Consider the following 23602-nt stretch of genomic DNA (forward strand, 5'->3'; position numbering starts at 1 on the left):
GGCGACATATTTATTCAGTAATAACAACAAAAATGCAGACGTGAGTTTAATCTGAATTTATTACCTCCAATACATTGGTTGTTGAGCAATGACAACTAGGCAGTTAAAAAAATACAGTACACTTAACTTAAACATTAAAGCATTATAAAGCATACCTATGGCATACAAGAATAACTTTCCTAAAATGTACATCTTTACAAAGAGTTTACAAATAAAACGTAAAAAAGACAGAAAAGTGCAAAACAGAGTCAACGAAGACTGACGATCCCCACCAGTGAAACAGAGGACAAAAAAATGTACAATTAAAAAAAAAAACATACTTCATATTCCTAACTTGCTTTTGATGCACATTTCCTGAACAGTCGGCCGTGATATTGTGCTTTTCAACTTTTCACGTGTTGTTGTGATTTGGAACTTTAGCAGTGCGTGATAGAAAACCCACTTCTGAAAATATTCACAGTATTTGATTCAAATTTTTGTTCACGCCCGTAAATCTGAATAAAACCCATCTTTAAATAAATACATTTTACTCTATTTTACAACTTGTGTGTGGCTTGAAGTGACGAGGGCCAAAATAACAGGGACAAAATAAATAGGACACCTGTAGTGATTTTTATTTAAGACAGTTTAAGTGTGTGTGGCAACAACTGGTGATGCTTCAAAGGGAAACACTTGTGTTGTATGAACTTTATCGAAGTAACTACCTGACTGTGACTGTGGATGCGATATCAGTAGTGTGACAGTGTCCCATAACGTAAACAAAGTAAACAAAAAGTCGTCTACCCATCAGAAAAAAGAATATATACACCAAATACAGTACTGTAGACTATCCCTCTTTGATACTCTCCTTCGTGGTCCCGCTTCATAACAAGGTTAAAATTAGTTATGATTAAAAAAAAAAAAAAAAAAATCATCCACTTGTTGAGATGCACATTTCCCTCTTCACGATGGATGTCCCCAGAATATAACATGTAAAAACGTCTGATTTGCTCACAGATTCAAAATAAATACCAAGTTCTACGGTTCCTTAAAGATTATCTAAAATATCAGCATCTTCTCTTGACTTTAAAGCGTGATTCCCTATGGATGACAAAGGTGGCAGGTAGAGTGAAATACTTCACACAGACTTACAGGTCTAAGTCCACTTACGCTTAACTTATTGGATCTTGTAATAACCAACGTGTTTTCTTTACAGCTGCGTCCATTTTTCTTACACTTACTGCTAAAAAGCTGTTAAAAGTGACAATATAGCCCGAGTAGCAAATCTGAAAACTGCAAACTAGAGCTGCTGCTTGTTCAGTTTGAAAGTGTAAGCGCAATTAAAAACACCAGCTGCCACCGTGGTTCACCGCCGCTATACGGGTTAAGATTAACTAGTGCTGAAGATGCAGTTAAAACAACCTTAACAGCAAATTAAAAGAAAGAGCTCATAGGATTTTTGATGCTTGTACTTCGGTTTGAGGTGCTGGGGCACAGAGGAGATTCTATTTCCTGCGATCGGTAACAGATATCCTGAAGTACTGAATGTGTACAACAGTTTATTGGCACAAGTCCTCCAGCAGAACCAGTCCCTCAGACTACGGTCGTCTCCACAAGGCTTCTTCTGCAGCAACAGAAGAAGAATTCCTTCCATCATTAAAACCCGCTCAGTCGCGCTGAACGCCTGCCGCTGTTGCGAACTTTGATCTCTTTGAAACACACACGAGAAGACGGTTTGAACCTGGAAGTGCTAAGGCAGCTCACATGCAGGCTTTGATGTGGCATTTTGACTATTAATAATAACCTATTGTGCATTTTACACTGAAGCCCTGTGACGGAGAGTTTTAGGTGTTCGCGTAAGTCGGAGAAATGGTTTCTGATCTATATATTTCATTGTTTGTAGACTATGATGTTGAATGATGCAGGGCATTCAAGGCAAAGCAGCAGTCCGTTGTGTTGCTGTATGTTTATATATATTTGGCTTTTAGTCGTCATACAGACTCAGGCAAAGCTGCTGGAGCTCAGACACTGAAACTTCTCCCTCAGCGACTGGACGATTTTGGGTTGGCTCTGCTGCGGCTCACTCCACAGGTACTTCTCCAGCTGCTCGCGGTCCAGAGACCTCAGCGGGTCGCAGGAGCGCACCGGTGTGCAGGGCAGACTCTGGGAGTGGACCAGGCCCCGGTTCTGATTGGACAGGACCGCCGAGCTGCCGTTCCGTCGCGCCAACCTGTCCTGCTCCTGCTCGCTCTCGTCCTCCGAGCGGATCTCTACATAGTCATCATCGTCTTCCTCATTGTCCTTAAAATTTGCCAGGTAGTTCTGGGTGGCGTTGAGTATGGTCAGTGCAGAAGCCCGGTTCAGGACCACCACCTGTTGACCGTCGTGCAAAGTGAGGTCTGACTGTCCCTGGGTGGAGCGCTCTGGGAGGCTACTCTGCCGACCGGCACGGCCCAGACTGGGCCCGTGGAGTCTGTCTGCAGATCGAGCCACAGAGGGTCCGTTACACTTCTTCTCCTGCTGCTGGCTGGCCAGAGAGCTGACTGACTGACAGTGACTGGATGGGGAAGGCTTCGAGGACGGCGGAGACGGAGAGTTGAAGGAAGGATGCCTCTTAATGGAACTGTACACGTGCTCCTCTTTTTCGCTCGGCGTCGACATGCTCCACCTCTGGGACGGCGGGCTGGTCGGAGACGGGGGGAAGGTCTGGAGGGAGGGGATGGAGCAGGAGGAGGTAAGTCTGCGATGCGGGGTAGAGGAAGCCCGAGCGTCCTCCACCTCGCTGGATGAGGAGATGAAGCTGGCCAGCTCTCCGTTGCTGTAAGTGGAGTGGAGCCAGTCCTCTTCCAGGGAGGTCTCAGGCATGGACGGAGAGTATGGCAGCCCAGGATGGGTGTGATGTGGGGCAGTGGAGGTCTGACCAGCTGGATCCTTAAACGTTACCTGGTCATAGAGTTGGGCGTACTCTGCTATCCTTGCACCTGAAGAGGGAACACAGAGGATGTAAAGAAGGTGTGAGAGAGCTTTTTGCTGAAAAAGAGTTTGAAACGATTTTCTGAGAGCTCCGTGTTTTGTCTTACCTATGGCGGCGCCTCCTTGCTTCTTCTCTTCCAAGATGGCTGCCAGATCTTTCTGCTTCTTCTCAGCTCTGGCCCGACTACAGGAGTCTCCAGGGTCCATGCTCCTCATGCGCAGCAGCTGATTTGCTTTCTTGATCTTCTGGCTATACTGCCGTGCCATCAGGAACACCCGGCTCTTTGATTTATCCATCAGTTCCAGGGGGAAGTCCACAGATTCACCCAGCAGGAGGGAGGAGGAGGCCAGGGGTGAGTCCAGACCTGCCAGCTCCCCTGGAAACAAGCTATGAAGGTCCTTGAGGGGAATATCCCTCTGAGGCGTGTTTCTTTGAGGAAGCTCCACCAGGTCTTCGTCCTCCAGGCGGAAGCTGCCGCTGCTGAGGCGGGCCAGTCTCTTCCGCATGTACTTAACTGTGCCTGGGAGGGGCTCTGGGGTGACAGGAAGCGGGCGTGATGCAAGGTTATGGTTTTCTTCTGCAGCGGTGCCTTCACTTGGAAGGTCAGGGAGGTTGATGACTGGAATGGTGAATGACGGTGTGGAGGTGACAGGTGGGGGTTTAGGCTGATGTGATGGGGGACTCCTGGTTGGAGGGCTGGCTGCTTGAGGACTAATTACAACAGGGCTCTTTGTGGGACTGTTTTTGACCGAGGACACCTTTTTAGGCGACTCACTGGCACTGACAGGGAAGGCAGCAGGGAGCCTGTCAGCTTTCTTCTCATTGGTCTTGATGTAGTTCTCCAGGTCGTTCCAGATCTCATCAACCTGCTCTGACATCTTATCCCCTTTCTGTGAGCGCTGAGAGAAAGTCTCAGAGGCAGAGGAGGAGGAATAATCCGGCTCAGGGGAACATGGGGCAGGGTGGGAGATGTCCGGTCCTTCATCCTCTCCAAAGTGGAGGCTCTCCTCGGACAGAAACCCTCTAAGGCTTTCAGTCAGGTCTTGTTCAGAGGCCATCAGACTGTCCCTTTCTTGCTTGAGTTTGTTGCCTTCATTCATTCCTTTAAGCTCTGTTGATGGGGGCTCCCTGAAACAGATGGTGTCATAGATGTTCTCCTCTACTATCTTGAGGTCACATGGCCTCCCCTCCTGTGTGGATGACCTGTTGCTATCCGAGGACATCTCTGGTTCGATCGTAGGCTCTGTGACCCCTGGAGCCGCTGGACCACTTAGTACCCTTGCTGCTTGGCCCGGGGAAGCCTGTACAGCTGTAGATGTTTCTTTGCGTGCCTGGCTTTCGTCTGGGTCTCTTCTGATGAGGCCCATGCTCTTTAAGTCCTCATAGCTGATGTTGTCATACACATTTTCAATATCATCGATGGTCAGCTGCTCGGCTGAGGATGATCCAGATATGTCATTGCTGGATGATTCGGTGTTGATCACTTCCAAGTTACCATGACTGGGCGGGTCATCGTCAGGACTCTGTCGAGCCTCCATAGCCTTTTCGCCTGCGCTGCTTGCCCTCCGCAGGACCCTGCCCCCATTGACTGGAGGGTCAATCTGCACAGTGGGAACCTGTTCGACGTGCCAGCTGCAGGGCCGAGCTGTCTTGGGTGACGAGGTGGCCTCTGACCTCTCCGAGGGCGCCTCTGGCTCTGGTCCACTTGGCTCTGTGGGCACAAACATCTGATAGATGTCCTCGTCCTCGTCGTCAGGCTGCATGGTCCTCTGGCGGGTGGGGAACATGGCCCTGCGAGCACGGTGGTCTGCCCAGATATTCCTCACTGAGTGGTCACTTTCTGTGACTATTACAGAGGGAATGGGTATCTCCGGAGGTTCCTCCATCACGTGAGGTGTCCTGAGAAGCGGCGGATGGTGACTTCCTTCCCTCACGAGGGACTCTCTGGCTCTCTGCAGAAGAGGAAAGCAGAAGTTTTACATGCAAAGGAAATCTAAAACCTTCAAGATGGAAGCAGATTAAGCTGCTATTTGTGATCAATACCTGTAGGTCTGAAGGGCTCATGTTGAAGGTTTTCCACTGTTCTATACTATCGACAGATGCCTGAGGGTTCAGCCTCTTCCTGCTGCTTTTGCCAGGGACTCGCAGCTGCTTTCCGCCTCCCTGGATGCAGAGTTTTCAGCATTAATGTTAAATGTTAAAGGACGAGAGATAAGTGGTGGAATTGTACAAATCCAGGTGAATATGTAATGGATATCAATGGCGGAGCAGCTTTAAACTCACCAAGCCGCTGTCATCTTCATCATCAGCATCTTGCTGATGCGGCTCTTCTTCTCTGTCACTGTGGTCAAAGTGATCGCCGGGGTCCAGGGACTCCTGTGACTGGTTGATGAGGCTGCGGCTGCGTCCGATCGTGCCCAAAGCCAGCTGGGACACTGGAGAGAGCAGGGTGGCGCCCAGGCTTGTTCGCTGGAGAGGAAAAAGTTTTCAAGAGTTTGGTTAAATGACTTCAGTGTGAGTGTGTGTAGTCATGCTTCTCAACTTAAACCATCTCTTTCGTCATCTCTGGTTATCGCTCACCTTTTCACCGTCTGCGTTGGCAGCATTTTGCTTGGCATTCTTCAGTAATTTGGATAGAGGTTCTGGGAAGTCAAACAAATGAATTATTGATGAATTCTTAAAGTTCAGCCTTATATGGTGCGCAATTTTTTTTAATAGTAAATTTCTCTAATTTCTTACCTTTCCTGCGTCCTCTGCGAGGGGTAGGACCCTCCTTGGTCTGAGGGGAATCCTTCTTATCTCCATCAGGGCTGTAGTGAAACCCAGGATGATCTGGAGAAGTGACAGAAAGGATGTCAAACAACAAATACATCATGATTGCAATGCATTAAATGTGGTTAAACATGTGGCAAAAGAACATAACATTGAAAATATATAGTGGAATATGATTTTAATGAATTCACTTACGCATTGCGTCCATCTCCAGAATTGCTTGCTTAGCCTAGAAGTCAAGTAATAAGAGCATGAGGGTGAGTTCCAGAGGTTAGATTATGGATGAACATTACTTTGCCACTAGGTGGCGCCACATTACAGGCCTGGCTCAACAATTTTGACACTTAACAAGCAGCCCCTTCATGTAACCACGTGAACTTTCTCAGTGACCTTCACCCCTGAGAGAACTCCTCAGTTTCCACTTGCACACGGCCAAAGGCAGAAGGAGAGACAGAAAAGTGATTGTGGCTGAATGAAAATAAATGAGTGGTAGAACACATGGAAGGAAATGAGAAAAAGCAGGGGGAAAGAAAGATGAAGATGAGGGAGAAAGGAAGTGGGCGAGAGGGAGTGACATTTCCATTACATCCCACTCTGAGTCTGTTTACGCCATCAGTGAACAGAAGGAGCTGTCAGGAGATGAGCTGCTCTTACCTTGGCGGGGATTTTGGCAGGATGGTTTTCAAGTATGAGTCTCTTGAGGTGTAAGATCCACATGCGCTTGTCTTGCTGTGATTTGGCCTGAGGGCAGAGCGGGAAACATCACAGGGAAGATAACATCAGACATGCATTTTAAACAGGGGCTGAGAGGGTTGGGATAAACCCTTAAACATTTGGAGGACGGCTTTCTTACATCACCCCGATTATCTTATATTTTTCAGCGCTTGTCCAAAACACAGTGGTTAGGGAACAACAATGGCCACATTAGCCTCTAAGCACTGAACATGTCTGAGCAACTCACTGAGGTGAGCCTCTACAAAACAATCAGACACCTGCAAATAATCGTCACACTTTCTGATCGCACTCTTGCTCAATGCTGCAGGTAGCTGCAAAGTCAAACCAAAACATGTAATTACATTCACAAAGACTTCTGTTATAATATGTACTATCTTATGCAATGTTGCTATACCTGGACCGTGTGCTGAAGTTTGGGATTCTTGTAGTGAAACACACTGAAACTCAGTGGTTCTTTAGGAATAACTTCCACCAGCATCAGGTTGCAGCACTGCAAAAGACAGGTAGGAAGTAGAGTTAAAAGCACTTTCGCTGAGCACAAACGTTTGTATGTTTAATGTCTCTTTGGGATATAGCATGCCTCCAGTAGCATGACTGACCAGGATGTGAGCCTTGTATGTGTAGGTTTCTTCTCGCTTCTTGGTAATGAGCAGGAGCTTGTCAAACAGGAAGAGAGTTCTCTCGTTTTTGGCTCTCTGCAGACGAAACGTTCCTTCAAGAACCAACTCTCCGTAGCCGATCAGATCAGGGCCCTTCCAGTTGGTCAGCAGGCTCTGAATTTCCTGCAGAAACCCAGAGAGAGAGAGGGGAGTCAAAAACCTTTGCTTATTTTAACAGAGAGCAGGAAAAACAATTGCACTAAAGAGGAGAACAGAGGATGTCTGTTGTGCTACTGCATGGAGGGAGAAGCTGACTAAAAGCATGAAGGTTGAGGATAAACACAAAAAGAAAGGCCTATAGGGGTAAACAAAACAAATTATAACGAAGAGGCCAAAACAATCACAGATTCTCCCAAGCCAATCCTTTCTCCAGACACGGAGAGTAAACGCTTCCACACACATTCCTGCATTCATCTGACCCTTCTGGCTCCCAGCTGATAAACGAAACAAGCTTCCCTTTTATGTGTCCTCCTTATGCAAGGCCATCATTAGCCCAGTGGAAAACGCAGTGACTTGTGGGGAGGATCAGAGCCTTGGCTGATTCAAACCTAGAGTTCACATAGCTGTTCTGCAGAACAATAAAAGAGCCGCTTCCTTGAAAGGCTCAAAACTACCGTGTCCGTTTTAGTTAAAGGAATAATGAGAGGCATGGGAAGTGTGCAGGATGCGTCACAGAGGAGATCACATGCATTTAATGGATTCAGAGTTGTTGTTTTTTTTGCAGGTGTCTTTCTTATTTTGTGCTTTCTCGTACCTGCAATCTAACGGCGTGCTCGTGTTTCCTCTTCATGTCATTGATGTGCCAGGCCACCCTCTGCATGGTGTCTATGGCTTCCTGCACCACCTCATACGTCTCGGTGTCCTTCTCCATGTGGTTGGCTATCTCCTGCACGGACGACACACACACACACACAACACTGGCAGTGAGCGCTTGCACATACAGTATGCATGTACCGTATGCTCCCACAGGCATGTTCATGGAGTCATGCTCATAATACAGGCACCCCTGTGTGTTTCTGCACATACACACACTCACGCATTCACTCTAATGCAAGCACATGTACATACACAGGAACATACATACTGAGCACCATATGGCGTAACATTTGGCCTCTCCAGTGGAGATTTTTATTGGGAGCTGAGTCAGAAAATCTGCTGCTTAACCATACAAACACATAAAAACAATAGTGTCCTCTGCACGCTTTTGCATGTGCCTGTGCTTGCATTTATGGGTAAAAATTGTTTGTAAGTGCGTGTAGAGGTAGATTGCAGACTGACGCACATGCAGCAGGAGGTGGTACTTGAGGATCCTCTGCACTGGCTTGAGCAGGTAGGAGCCCAGGGGCAAGGAGTGCTTCAGAGATTCCTGGCGCTCGCGGAAAAACTTGGCCAACGCCTTGTTCCTCATGCACTCTGTTAGCACCGCCACCGACCTGTGGAGAGAAAACACAGCAAATAAGATATCAGAGATGCATAGTAAAACGTAATTTGACAGTAATGACAAGTGAGAGTCATAATACATGTCCCGACAGACAGCACTTAAAAAAAGGAACACTCATAACCGTGACCAGTACTGATATTGTCTTAATTTATGTTACCATATGAGTATTTGCATGATATCTGTATGTCAAATATGCTCTAAATACTTTAAATCACGTTCCATAAACACGCCACAGTGTGCAGACTTTCCAGTTAAGTATATGCACCAGCCGTGATGCCAAGATCTCTCCCTGAACACGCTTCATGTAAGTGATAAATCGTTCTGTGCAATATAAAGTTTATGTGAAGTTAATATGAGTTACAAATGAAGCGGGTATGTTTAATATCTGGATGCCTCTAATTAACTTCATATAAACCATGGAATATAGTTTTCGAGGACTGTAGATCACATCACTTCCATTGGAAGCTCATTTGCAGGTCTTTTTTAATGGTCGGCGTGAACAGGAGGAATGAAAAGAACAATCTGTTTTAATATTCATATGAGCACCCGACTCCTGTTCGAACACAGGCATAAAAAACAGCGAAATTGTCCTTTAATAATGTTCACTTCTTTTCTAATTTGCTTGTAATTACTAAACGTTAATAGATTATCATTCAGCCCTATTTCAGCTTCACATCGCAGTTATAAGCTTGTAAGACCTGAATTTTCTGTTCACTAAAGCTCGTCTGCTGTGTGACCTACTGGGGAAGAAAGAGCCTTTTTCACCAACTAATGTAGGCTGCAAGTGTGTGTGTGCATAGACAAGCACAGTGGAAAAAGACAGAGAAAGACAGTTGTGAATTGCCCCAAGCTTGCCTTTCTTCTGTGTTTTTGTATGCATGTGTGTGTCTGCATGTGTGCGCGCGCATGCATGTGCATGTCTGCATGCCTAAATTCCAGTGAAGCTCCACACAGGCCTCACATTGTTCTGGAGGAAACCCGACCTTAGAGCTCAGCAGGACCACGATACATCTGCAGCCTCTGAGTGTGCACGTGTGTGTACGTGCGTGTGCGTGTGTGTGTGCGTGTGTGTGTGTGTCTGTCGTGTGTGACCTTGGTTGGGGTCACCAGCTGTGGTGTGGATGTGGGAGAGGGTCTATCTCAAACAGCTGACAATAGCCCCTTCTCTCACACACACACGCAGACACACTCACTCACACACACACACACACACACACACACACACACACACACACACACACACACACACACACACACACACACACACACACACACACACTGTCACACACAAACAATCAGCATTCAATTAGTCATAATTAGCTTGTAAATAGCTGCCTGCACTCATGCCTTCCTTATCATGTGCTGTGAAAGAAAAATGGTAGCCGCAGGAGAGGGTGTGTTTGGTAGGTGCAGTGTGTAGAATAGCCTCACGTTTCAGCCCATTTAATCACACACAGCACACACACAGCACACACACTGGCACACACAAAAAAAACTGCACATGATTCCTCCCAAGCGATGCACACAGGTGTCCCATGGGACCACACTCACACAAAGCATAATAAAACATTAACAGCGTACGGTACAATAAGGTGACAACCATAATACCCCATCTGTCAGTGCGTGAGCTGTAACTCTGTCAATAGGCGGCGAATAAAAGAATGGAAGGAAAAAACCCCCGAGGCACAACTGACGGTAGACACTTTGACTCCTGCTGAGGTGGCTTCTATGGAACGCGTCAGTTTGTCAGGGAGGGAAAAAAGGTAATGCATTGATCCATGTGCACAATGGAGCCATGCGAGACGCTGGGAAGACAGTATGTGGAGGTGTGATCGAGATAGGGTGACGCTGACAACAAGAAGATGGGTTTTGTGCACCCTAACACACACACACACACACACACACACACACACACACACACACACACACACACACACACACACAGAATCTTACCGTGGGTAGTTGGTGCAGTACTGAGTGTAAATGTGGAACTCTTCGCTCTGCAAAACACAACAAAGACAAGTTAGTTTTAGATGCATTTAAGTGACAGGAAGCAGGACGAATGGGGGGAAGGAAAGGTGAGATGGAGTGATGGTACATGCAGGTGTGTGGTGAGCGATAAACATCCTCCCTCTGTCTGTTTCATACCTGCTGAACAGGTATGTTTGTTTGCCACGTTCACCATCATAAGGAGCCATTTCTGACAGCATTTTGTTTTGGACTTTGGGTGTTTTTGGCTCTGCATAATCACACTCAAGGCAAATTAATGTCCAGAAAAGTGTGTTTGCAAGTGTTCACCCTTGAACAACAAATCATGTTTACTTAGCTTTTACAGTGAGGGCACAATCTGTCTGACGAGCTCAGATTTCTATAACCAGCATCCTGTTAAAACTCTCTTCCTGAAAGGACTTTTCATTGCAGCTTTTTAAAATATAACTTTATTTTAATGGGAAATTTATTTACATGTGCATCTTCATGCGTGTTTAGAAGTTGGTATGTTCATAATGTTAACATTTGCAAATATTCCTTACATCTGTGCAAATATTACGTACAATAGTAAATTTTTTTTGCTGTGCTTACATATATTTTTTTTAGTGTGTTGTATTTTTTCTACTGTGCAATAGTACAAAACAGTTTTTAATTATCCATATCTTACTCATGTGCAATTAAAAATCCATTGAGAAACAGCCATTCTGGGGATCGATAAAGTTTTATCTTATCTGATCTTATGTAGTACATATGTAACATGTTTGTTTGTTTGTATGATGTGTACTGACCTTTTCCACTTTGTAAAGTCTGATTTTGAGTTATATGAATATACTTTACTTTTGCCAATCATATTTGTTCTGATCATGCTCTTACACCTTAAAATGTTGTGATTTTTCTTACTTTTCCAAACTGCCATTGGTTTCCATTCACTTCAGCGCGGTGAGAAAATCTATGAGCAGACTCCCGACTGACCACAGTGAACATCAGGCCTACATTAGTTTTGTCAGAGTTACTTATGTTGCTGTGTTGTTTGATCGATTTGAAAAGTCGACAACAATGATCCCCTGACAAAGTTTAATGCTGACTTATTGTTCGCAAAGCTGGATCACACGATCAAAGCAAGTTTCATGAGTCTCCTCATAAATTTTCACATCATATGAAAATGATTTGAACACAGTGGACGCCCAGAAAACTGAGAAAAACAGGCGACAGTTTGCAGAATGATTACTTAAAATATAAAGTCAATGTACCCAACCCAAGTATATGTGCACAACCCTGTAAAGGTCAAGGTGTTTTTGCCTCCTCATCTCCGGTTGCACCGTGTCTGCAGTTTTGATGACCTATTGCTTATTTCATGTTTACGGCTCTGCACGCTCCGAGCCCACAGACAAGGCATCCTCTCTCCAGCGCTCACTGCTACTAATTGAAAGTCAGGCCTGTAGCTTATGATTAGCCTTTCGTCCTGGCCTTTAAGTCTCTGTTGATCCCAACAGCCCTGAGCACTTGGATTAAATATCCCCTCATACTTCATCACCGCCCCTTTAATTGAGACTTTTCCCACCTTGCATGCCTCCCTGAACATCAAAGACATCCGAGACAGCGTGACTTATCAAAGCTAGACCTCTTTCTCTCTCTCAGAAACGCCCTGTGCCCTCCTTTCCCCCATTTTCCACTTCATCTCAACATCGATCTTTTACTGATATTCCTCTGATTTTCTTCACTTAGACAACCTTGCATCCTCCTCTTCTCGTTAAGCTTTTCTGCTCTGGAGGCCTGCAGATGAACCCCTTACCGTTGCATAACTGCGTCTAATTGAACTCTATTTGTGTCCATAAACACTCGGGGGTCGCAGGATGTGGACAGCTTGCAGGAAGCGACATCATAAACACACGGGGCAGATGACAGAAGTTTGTCCTGGTTCATAATGTACACACACACACACACACACACACACACACACACACACACACACACACACACACACACATACAGAGCTTCACACACACATTTTCCAGCATGTGACTCATGGTAAACTTACAGCATGCAGAGACTGAATGTATGCAAATGTCTCTTGCTGTAGGTAAATATATAGTCCATATATAGCCACAGCAAACAATTCAACCTACACAAACAGTGCATCCCACCAAAATGTACACACAATGCACACACACACACACACACACACACACACACACACACACACACACACACACACACACACACACACACACACACACAACCGTGGGAACCATCCTAAATTGAAGAGCAGGGCTCTCCTCCTTGTCTCCAGCAGTCTGCCGCCACAGACCAGGCCTAAACACAACCAGATGTGCCATCATTGATTTCTGACGACACACACACACACCAACCCGCACTCCTAATACACACCCCTAATATCCTTCTGCACCGTGAGCACGAGGCCGCAAGATACATAAATGCCTCTATGGAATACAAATTCGTGCAGAGCATGCATGTCTGCACGCGCTCTTTGAAGCCAACCGTGGAACCAGCAGACCCTGAAATAGCTCGCATTTATGATACGCTTCCCCTTAAGAAATATACACAAGCTACGTCTGAATCATATAATCAGCATATCCAAATGCTGCATGTGAGCGTTTTGAACTAAGAGCTGGCTCCGGTGCATGATGGAAATCAAACGTATCCCTTCCCAGAGTATCAAGATGCAAATGATAGAGAAGGATTTTGACTTTTCTGAGCTGTGGCTTCTGATGACGACACAGTGAAGCTAAATAAAAAAAAAGCTAACGGCCAAGTCATAAATCAGCAGAATCTGCTGGGATTTTGTCGAGACTGGAGCGGTCACAGTGAGTCATCAGGAGAGCACTGAACACGACAGCTAGGGGCAAAAAAAAAAAAAAAAAGCTTAAGATCTTGTTGTAATTGTGCCCTCTGTGCTTCAGTCAGCATGTAGCGACCCATAAAAAGCTTTAAAGGCTTACTCAACACATAGCGCACAGAGGAACATGAGGATAGATAGCCAATTATCTGAGAGAGAGGAGGAGATTTACAGCGAGAGCGCTTCTCTTCTTCAAACACTGCGCTGGGCTGTGATTTTTGGCTGCTCAGACGAGAAATGTATTAGCTGTGAGTGTGTGTGTGTGTGTGTGTGTGTGTGTGTGCATTTCACAGCAGATAGTGAAAGAGAGGTTTTGTGGTTTTTCTGGGTCTTAGCAACCGTGACTAACCTTCAGCAATACAAAAGAACCCTGCTTACTATTCTGGTTACAACACTTTTACCAGAAGTCAGCCTGTGAAATGATGAAGCCACACACACACACACACACACACACACACACACACACACGCGCACACACACATGCACACATGCACGGGGATGTTCATCCTTGTAAAGGGGACAGGGTGGTCAGCGGTGACTAAATATGTCCGGGAGGTGGTCTGGCTGCAGACTGAGCCCTCATGCTCATTGATAAATCTATAGAAGCTAAAGACACTTAGCACACAGTACCAGCTACTGTATGTTCATCTCGACTACTTCTAACATGAATGTAATTATACGAGGGGAATTTTATGAATTATCTTGGCTATTTAAGCTCGGAAACATCTGCTTTTAGACGGTATCTTCCTCAGCGAATGGATTTCACTCAGCTCATGTGTAGATTTCCTTTTTTCTGAGCATATAAAGGACTTCTTGTGCTCTTTCCAAGCTGAAAAGCGCACTTTCAATCTCATCTTTGAAGCCAACATGGACGAGGAGACTTTACAGCGCTCTGAAGTCTCATGAGAACTGGGCAAACTTCATCTGCTGATATGACTTAAAGCTCCCGAACATCTACTAATGGACCTTGTGGTGATATTATTGAGCAACAAACTGCTCTTTCCAAAGTCAAGAATGAACTTTCAATTTAAACTGAATCATGTTTTTCATAAAGTGAACTTCAGGTTGTGTAATGCCGGTTTGGTCGGATCTGTATGGACCATAATAAATGCCTGTTTTGGGCTAAAATGAGGAAACTTTTAATGGTTTTAATGGGTAGTACGAGCCGCATGAGAGAGAAGTTACGAGGTAGGAGGCTCCAGGCAGGGTGTGATTTGGACTTCCAGAGGTGTAGCCTTGCTTTAAGCCGACTTTGACCCAATTTAACTGCTGGATTAAAGACACAATAAAGACCATAAAGATGGAACACTGTGTTTATACAGAACAGACATCAACAATAGGCTGCCTGTGTTTCAGGTTAGGGGATTATCCGAGATCAGTTTCTTTTCTCGTTGAGGCTTTTTTGTAACTAACATGAATCAGCCGGTTGCAAGATGTCATCACGCTGGTTTGTTTATGGATCTCAGTTAATTATGCAGAGTGCTGCTGTGGGCTGCAGTAAAACGGGTTTGTCTCAACAACAGCTGCTGTATTTAGGGAGTCTGTGACTTGATGGTCAGACAGTTGCTCTGTGGTATTGGGTGTAATTGCAGTAGGGCAGGGAGGGAATGTCAAGTGTTTCAGAGGAAGTGCAGGAATGCAGCACATTATCATGGGACATAATCACGCAATCATTTCTTTTTAGGGGACAGACGGGCGAGGAGCGTATAAACGCTGAAACAGACCAGTGATACCAGTGCTGCTGAGTCCAGTTTTTCTTGATGAAGCCCTGCTATTATCCCCCTCCTGTGAAAAGGTGATTATACATTTGGACGGTCCTTAAAATTCCTCTGGCGTTGTCCTACCTCCCCTGCCCTCCTGCTGCATTTCAACTGACATTCCAACCACCAAAAGCCTCAATAATACTAATAATAGCAGCGACAATAAAGTGTCTGATGTCACGTAGCATCTTCACCTGATTTTTGGGAATTCATCTCTTATAGCAGCCTGTTTCTCATTTCCTGTCTTGCATTGGTCTGTATGTGTGTGTGTGTGTGTGTGTGTGTGTGTGTGTGTGTGTGTGTGTGTGTGTGTGTGTGTGTGTGTGTGTGTGTGTGTGTGTTGGAACCAGCTGTTTGGACGAGTTTCAACAAGCAGGGAACGAGTGTGTATGTGGGCAGAGAGACAGACAGTGGTGGAGGAAGCACTCAAAACCTTGACTTTAGTAAAATACTCCCAAAATACTCAATTATAAAAGCACGTCCTGCATTTAAAATCCTACTGCAGTAAAAGTACAGCAGTGAAAGTCATCACTGGGCAGAAAACGGCTGCTGTGACTGATGTATTATTATGATGTATGACCAGATTTTTAGCATTGATGCTAAAGGTAAGACATTAAATTCTGGTTTTATACAATAAATGTGAGTAAATGTGCTTTGTTTCTTCCCACCACTACAGACAGAGAGGGGGATGATGGACAGAAGGTGGAGAAAAGAGGGCACATGGGGGGCGACCATCTTTACCTTGGACACGAAGCACTCTGCGATGGCCACGGGGTCAGCGTTACACTTCTCCAGATCATGAAGAAGGTCCCTGAAACAAACACCGCTCAAAGAAATCAGTATGTGATGTGAAAATGTGCACCCTGTGCCTTTTCTCCTTCCCTTGACACATGAATACAAACTACTCTCCCACGATTCATGGCTTCAAACGGTGGATTTCAGGAGCAAGAGTCACCCTGGCGACAGAAATTAGGTCTAAGGGCACCGGGCTGCGAACAAATGAGAAACTTCCACGAATTCAAACAGGCATCTCCCGTGTGAACGTGTGTGTGAGTGCACGCTGTGGAAAAAAAAGGGCCACTGTTGGGAGTTATTGTTTCATGGCTGAAGCATGAGGTCACCGTGATCGCTTTAAACTGCTTTTATGCTTCCTTTTACAGGCCAGTTTGTCTGCGTGCCACAGCTTAGAAATCAATAGGTGGGAGTGTGCACATTTCTCCGGACCGCCGTGGCTGATGCTCGGCTAGCCATCTCGTCTGAATGCACGCGGTTTAGAGCGGTGCCGGAGGACACAAATATGCAGACGGGGGCTTCTAGACGCTCACCTGACTACCAGTCAACACCCTTCCCAGAAGCCAACAGGTGGCTCAGCCCAGTTTCGCTATTTGCAGCACATTGTTGCGCCAGAGAGAGTCCGGCGGTGTATTTATGGGTTTGAGGGCAAGTCAAAACCGAGTTTTCAGCCCTCATTGGCAAAATAACAGACAAGAGCGAAGGTCTGAGTTTATCCCTTTACTGACATCACACGTGGAGCCGTTTTCTTTCAAAGCAAGTGGACAAACGACCTCTTTTAAATCAAGTCATAGACATGGATCCTTCCTATCTCTACTATCCATCAATCAAATCTGACACGTCTCAGTGCTGTGTGTGTGCGCGTGTGTGTGTGTTGTACCTGTTAAAGTGATAGATGTCCTGGATGTTGCCAAACAGCGAGCCTTTATCCTCAGAGCTCAAGGCCAGTCGAGACTGGTTACTGATGCTCTCCAAGTAGTCCTGCAGAGAGAAAGAGTCATGTTAGAGCTACATGGCTGCCATTTTGATTGACACCCCTCTTGGCACACACACACACACATACACACACTTGAGTTTGACAGACCACTCACACTGTGACTCCCACAGATGTTACGGCGGAGGGTTTCAAAGCCCACTCCCGTCCTGGGGCTGTATGTTAATGTGTGAATAGTCAGATTTTCAGAGCTGCTTATGTGACATTTCTTTTGTTTAAGACTCATAGAAATAAAGCATTAGCAGCATAATTTAGGGCATTTCTGAATCGCAGTCCCACTAAGCAACAGTTTGAAGCTCAGCTGTAAGATATCGTATAGGTGCACAGTTACTAAAGGAGGAAACATCCTCATTGTGCACAAAAAAATATGTGCTTTCACTCATCAGCCTTTATGCCTTTTCACCAGTGTTTGGGTTATATCAAGCAGCACTGTGCGGAAGCGATTTTTATAAGACACAAAAACTAACCCTGTTCAAGCAAAAACCTAAAACACTGTTGTTATATATGTTTTCAGCTTTGATTAGTTTAAAACCTAAAATTCAAAGTATGCTTTGGAAAACAGTGCAGCAGTGTAACTGTCAAAGCCGGGCGTAATGCAGGTAACAACAGCCAATTTGTGTAATGCGCTGCCTGATCCCTGTATTGTTTTGTGTAAACAGCGTGATAAGGAAATAACAGGTAATCAGGTTTAGACGAGTGCTGGGAAGCACGGGTTGAAAAACAGGTATAAGTCTGTGCAGGAGGATTTTGTCCTCTTGGTTCTTATCGGTGCCTCCATCACTGTCGTTAGTGAGGTGTTTAAACAGCAGCCTCAGCCCTCAGTCTGGCCTGCAGGAGGAAAGTGAGAGGTGGAGAGAGAACGATGATTGTTTTAACTCTGCACGCTGCTCAGCTCAGCTCAGCTCAGCTCAGCTCAGCTCAGTGTTCTGCAGCAGCCCTGATTGCCTTTGTGAGACCAGCGAGGCTGTAAAACTAAACCGCCGGTGCACCTACTGCTGCAGGCTGCCAGTAATTTCACAGGAACGTCTCGCCTTCCTACAAAGCGTCTTAAGCTCTGATAGCTGCCAACCTGACTCCCAAAACACAGCTACACAGGAAACACCTCGAAACACCTGCACGCACACACGTCCTCAAACACGAGCTCCATCATCAATGCAGCTGTATTTAAACTTGAACCCAGGAGCCAGTCTGGATAGGGGTTGAGGAGGCGGAAGCATCCTGGTGGCAGTTTGCAAACCAGACCACAACCTGCAACTGGGCAGGACAGACATTACAACACTGAGAAAAGTACCAGGCTGCCCTGAACATGCACAAACACACACCCACTGATCATTTCAGCACACAACGCTTGTGTTTTTTAAGAGACCAAAGAGGAGAGGGAGACAGAGAGGCTCTGTTTGCTTAGTTTCCAGTCTGCTGCCGTGGTTTCAGTTCCTGGTAATGCATTATGTATTCAGCCATTATTATCATTATTATTATAATAGCTGAGCTGAGCAATTCATTAAACCGTGCTTGCTTTGGTGAGAGGAGGGATGTAAAAAAGAGGCTGAATGATCTCATTTAAAACAAAGACTTGAGAGTTCATTCAAACTGTGCAGTGAGTGATTTTGGATGTTTAGATTTGAGGCTCAGATTTTGGTTTTGAGGATTCGAGTTGAGCAGGCAGGTCAGTGGTTACATCGGGGGTCATGTCAAAGGGTCGCATTTAGATTCTGTTGACCATCAGAGGTAATGTGATGCTGTATTAGCCACAGGGTCATGGAGCTGACCCGGCCTGACCCGTTCACTCATCGCACTCAGCCGAAGCCTGACTGAGCTCAACAATGGGCAGCGTTCAGATACACACACACCTTAAAGTACACTCCCCGCTGAGCATCAGACATAACATGTACAAACCTGATACTTTCTCTCGTTAACCATTAACCTCCTCAAGTACGCACTCTTTTCCTACACGCCAAACACATCCCTCACTCCGCGCCGCAGTCGGAAGTCATTTCTCCACATAATGCTGAGCTCAAACATCCAAATCTGACTGCTTTCAATGTTTCTGCAGGTTGAGTGACGTTCCCAGTTTATTTCCAAACTCCTGGTCAACTTCAAATGGCCTGCGCTCCAGGCCTCAGAGCGGAAAAAGAAGAGGAGGAGGAGGGAAAGAAAGATGAGAGCTTTGTCTTTGAGGTTGTTTGTGGATAATGGATTGGCCTCATTAAGCACACTGATCGAGCCACGGAAGGGCGATCACACAGAGCTGACGAACGCCAAGCAAGACGTGCGCCGGCGCTCAGAGCTCAACGCACTGCAGCTCAAGAAAACATCTTTCACAATTTTCATGCACAGCTTTTAGGAGGAAACGCTGCAAAGGGGAGGAAACACAACCAAATTGAGAAATGCCACAAACTGCACAGAACACAATGGGAATTTGTTACAAAACAGCATTTTCCAGGGACAGTAAACACAGCAGGGGCTGTCATCGCTTTTTATTGTTCCCTGGAAACTTCTGGTGCCAATTACGTGTTTTCTGTGTTGGGTTGTGTTTTCTGTATTGGCTGCATATTTCTGTATTGGCTGTTTGCATACATTGAGCCTTCACGGCTGCCCTAAAAAACTCGTTAACTCTCGCACCAACTGACGGACGCTGTGATGGTTAAAAATGCACTGTAAGTACTCTCCATTCACACACACAGCTCACACACAGGCAGGCAGAGCGTGAGTGTGCATGTGGACCGCAACACCGCCGCTGACAGATGAAACACAGGTGAGCCCAGGGGAGTCTGGGTAAATATTTGTGTTACGGCTGTCACACCCTCGTCTCTCACAGGAAGCAGCGCGGGCAAAGGGATTACTGAAACGGGGGTTGCGGGACCAGCTCACGCAGGACAGTGCTGATAATAGATGGCTCGATGCTGTGCTGTCCAGCAGCTGCCCTCCGTGTAGGTAAACTGTCATGTTAAAAGCTCTGTTCATACAGATACAATCAGTGCAATCCATCCAGTGTGCACTCACTGGAACTGTCACTGAAGGGGCGAAGAAAGGCGAAATGCATGCGTCTTTTTCCAAGTACTGGTGAAGAATTAGCTGTCCTGTCATGTAAGTGTGGACTGGGTGGTCTGCTTCTCTAACGGGAATAGGTGGTCTGCAGTGTAGAGGCAGTTGAGGGTTATTAAGCACAGCTCCTGAGCTCTGTTCATTGTTTTTCTAACCTACTTTGGACGCTGTTATCTCAGGGCTAAATCCCTCAACCTACGTTCCTTTCTCTCTCCCCCTTTTCCTCACCTCTGCGTCCTGAAGAGGGGAGAAAGGGAAGGAGGACTAGTAGAGGGTGGGACATCGATCAGGGGTGACAGGCCAAAACCACAAAACCTAAACCTCACTCCCCCTACTCACCCCGTCTCTTGGGAATATGAGTTTCCTGCTCTCTTTTGACAACAGCTATTCCCCGAATGAACCTTCTTAACCCCAAATAACAGAGACATATGTACACACACACACACACACACACACACACACACACACACACTGACCCACAAACCCACAGCCTGGAGTGGGGGAGGAAGCCCTGTTCAGATGGAGGTTACCGGAAAAGGTGGGCAACGCTCCAACACATGCATGCTCATATGCACATGCAAAATACAACAATTTCCTTATAAACATTTAATCATTTTACACAATCAATTCAAAGCACGCTGCAGAACGCAAATGAAAAACACACATCACATGTGTGCGCCACATTGAAGCACAGACGACATGAATTTTAGGCTTCATGGAGAACCGAGAAGAGCTGAACAGAGAAACAAAGAGGAGGCAAAGAGAAAGGAGAGCAACCTTTGATACAAACCACTACACCCAATCCTGAACAAAGCCACTAAAGCACTGACTGGAGGCTCTGTGTATCCTTGCAGTTCAAAGCAAACCTCACAAAAAGAGTGCATTTATCTGTGTGTGCATACTGTATTGTGTGTGTGTGTGTGTGTGTGTGTGTGTGTGTGTGTATGCTTAAAAGAAGGTCTAAAGTTTTGAATGTGGGCCTGTGCCTGCAGCACAAAGGCACCGGTGTCGTGTAACTCGGCCAAACTCCGCCTGCGAGCGCAGGTGACCTTATTGTAATGGAGGCTCCCAGCAGGCAACGAGCAGCATGCGTCACGTGTGTGAGGAAAACCACAAAGACCTAAAGGATGTGTGTTATCTGGTGATTTAAAGCCCCGTATTCCTCCTGAAAAGACCAAGGTCGAGCAGGATGCTGGGCTGAAGCACGTTCATGACGTCGCGCTGCTGCTCGGGTTTGAAACATTTCAGTTCAACCTTTTCCTTTTTCACTTGAGAAAGACTGGATCCCTGAAAAGTTTAAAAACATATGCTCCAATTTCAGTTTCTGCCTCTATTCCCTGAATTAAAACAGCAGCGCCCAGTTGTGAGATAAGCCTTTGGGGTTGACGGACGATTGACAGAAAAGGAGAGCAGAAAAAGTTACACAGAATTAAATCTATTCTTTAAGAGTTTACTCTAAAGTTTGCTTTTATTTCTCTGAAATCAATAAATTCAAATTTGGATTGCTTTGTTTCAAGAGGTTAAGAACCACTAGCTGAAAAAACATCACACCCAAAATGATTTCCTGGTTTAAAGTCACTGGTGGTGAGTATTTCCCTAAGCACAATTTTGAGGTACTTGTACTTTCTTTTTTTATGCACCTTGATGATTCTTATCCACAATATTTCTCTTTATTTTTCAGACCAAAATTTTCCATAAAAATAAGAGAAGATTGCAAACATTAAGCTAAGTGTCAAAGACCAAAGAAAGGTAAAATCATTGAATATTTCATGAAAGATTCCAGAGAAGTCCAAAAAATGATTTTGAGAAATAAGAAAATATTCCATCAATCATCTCAGGACCCCTCAGGTTTAGCTTGTGACCCTTTTAAGGAGGTCTAACCAACGTTGGGAACCAGTGGACTAAACAGGGTTTAAAGCATTTGAATTTAGCTCCACTTCAAGCAGTGACATCAATATTAACAATCTAATAAGGTCATATATAATAGCTGCCATGTCACTGCTTGATGTGTTGGTATTTTAAGTAAATTTTGATGATAATGTACTTTTAATTGTAATGGAGTATTTTTTTTACTTTTGTATTACTTTTACTTCTACCATCACTGTTTAAAATAAGCAAAATCGATTACTCAGGGAAAACCGGCAGCATTGTTTCTGATGAAACATTTTAGCTTCATGCTCATGTCCTGGGTGAAAACTGAAAAGTGACATTTGGAGCTGATACAATCTGCGAAAGCAAATTTGTTCAAAGCCTCACTGAACGTTTGATGTTCTGCCAAATGTCTTAAATACCTCTGAAGTCCTGCCAACCTGGAGGATCCCTCTGCTTCTAATTTCCGACACAGGTTGCGTTTCATTAACATGTTATTGTGGTTGAGTGGTCCGTACCTCTACGATGCTTCGCAGGTCCCGGACGTAGGTCCTCTCCGTGTCCAGTATCTCCTGCACCACCCGGTCCACATACGTCCTGGGTCCCTGCACCTGACCTGTCCGCTCTCCTGCATCTGGTCCCAGCTCAGGCTCTGAATGTTCTGTCAGTGTCTGCACACTGCTCTGTCTCCCTTGTCCCCTCCCTGTGTCCATCCCTCCATCATTTCTGTCATCGTCCTCCCGGCATCCCAGCTGCCGGGCCGGGACCAGTTCCAACCGAATCGCCCCGGAGTCCCTGTCTGAGGTCGCCGGGTTACAGTGAGGGGCAGTGACAATGGTGGAGCGGCTGCCCAGCGAGCAGTGACTGTCCCGGGAGGAAGCGGAGGAAGAGGTGGAGCTGTAGCTGATCGGCCTCTCGGCGCTGTCGGGTGAGGAGTCCATGCTGAGGGCAGAGCAGTAGCGCGAGGAGGCGTGACGGAAGGCCGGGTTGCGGAGGCAGCGGGCCGGTATGTCAACGGAGCTCAGGACTGAGCCGGAGTCCGGGACTTCAGGAAGAGGAGGCAACGCATCAGGCAGGTAGTTATAATCATCTAGAGAGGAAAATGAGAGAAAGGAAGAGATTCTCATTAATCCATTTTAACACACACACACACACACACACACACACACACACACACACACACACACACACACACACACACACACACACACACACACACACACACACACACACACACACACACAAGCTTCCTCATTTAATTCAATGAAAGCACTGGCTTGTGAGGCTCCAGCAAAAGATCAAGATTAACATCAAGCATCAAGCATGAAATGTTGTGCAAATGGAGGAATGCCTTGCAGCAATTACCGTGCAACATTGGTCTAATTTACTTTGCAAGCATTGAGATGATGGAGACATTTATTGCTTGTTGCCAACAGAACCTGCACAGTCTGGTCTCAAAGTTGCCTAAACAGCTGTCTCGGTGTTTATATATATTTTAAAACTGGACTTCTTGGTTTGCACATCCTCCTCGAGCTGCAGCAACCTGTTGCAACCCGTCCACACAATGCAGCCCCTTGCATTGTTGTGCTGTAGTGCTATTGTTGGTCTGAACGTCCCCTAAACAATGGCTCTGCATTTTTAAATACATGGTTGTCATATAAATCACAATGCCTGGGTATAATTACTGCAAACAAAAAAGACCACGGTCTAGACAACTGGTAGCTCTAATACATGCC

General features: G+C 45.8%; 1 protein-coding gene across 2 annotated transcripts in view; it reads right to left on the reverse strand.

Annotated features, from left to right (window-relative positions):
• Positions 1-1194: 1194 nt before the first annotated feature.
• LOC139347560 (pleckstrin homology domain-containing family G member 1) overlaps positions 1195-23602 on the reverse strand; it is a 39080-nt gene continuing 16672 nt past the window's right edge. For both annotated transcript variants that reach the window (XM_070987258.1, XM_070987257.1), the window contains exons 2-17: positions 22385-22956; positions 16839-16939; positions 15908-15977; positions 10514-10560; positions 8402-8552; positions 7874-8005; positions 7060-7242; positions 6855-6950; positions 6380-6466; positions 5921-5954; positions 5693-5785; positions 5534-5595; positions 5237-5422; positions 4997-5116; positions 3060-4905; positions 1195-2960 (exon numbers count right to left, since the gene is read on the reverse strand). In XM_070987258.1, coding sequence (XP_070843359.1) covers positions 1981-2960; positions 3060-4905; positions 4997-5116; positions 5237-5422; positions 5534-5595; positions 5693-5785; positions 5921-5954; positions 6380-6466; positions 6855-6950; positions 7060-7242; positions 7874-8005; positions 8402-8552; positions 10514-10560; positions 15908-15977; positions 16839-16939; positions 22385-22807 — 4611 coding nt within the window. In that variant the 5' untranslated portion in view covers positions 22808-22956 and the 3' untranslated portion in view covers positions 1195-1980. The remainder of the gene's footprint in view (positions 2961-3059; positions 4906-4996; positions 5117-5236; positions 5423-5533; positions 5596-5692; positions 5786-5920; positions 5955-6379; positions 6467-6854; positions 6951-7059; positions 7243-7873; positions 8006-8401; positions 8553-10513; positions 10561-15907; positions 15978-16838; positions 16940-22384; positions 22957-23602) is intronic.

This window comes from Chaetodon trifascialis, chromosome 19 (assembly GCF_039877785.1).
Source record: "Chaetodon trifascialis isolate fChaTrf1 chromosome 19, fChaTrf1.hap1, whole genome shotgun sequence".
Lineage (NCBI taxonomy): Eukaryota > Metazoa > Chordata > Actinopteri > Chaetodontiformes > Chaetodontidae > Chaetodon > Chaetodon trifascialis.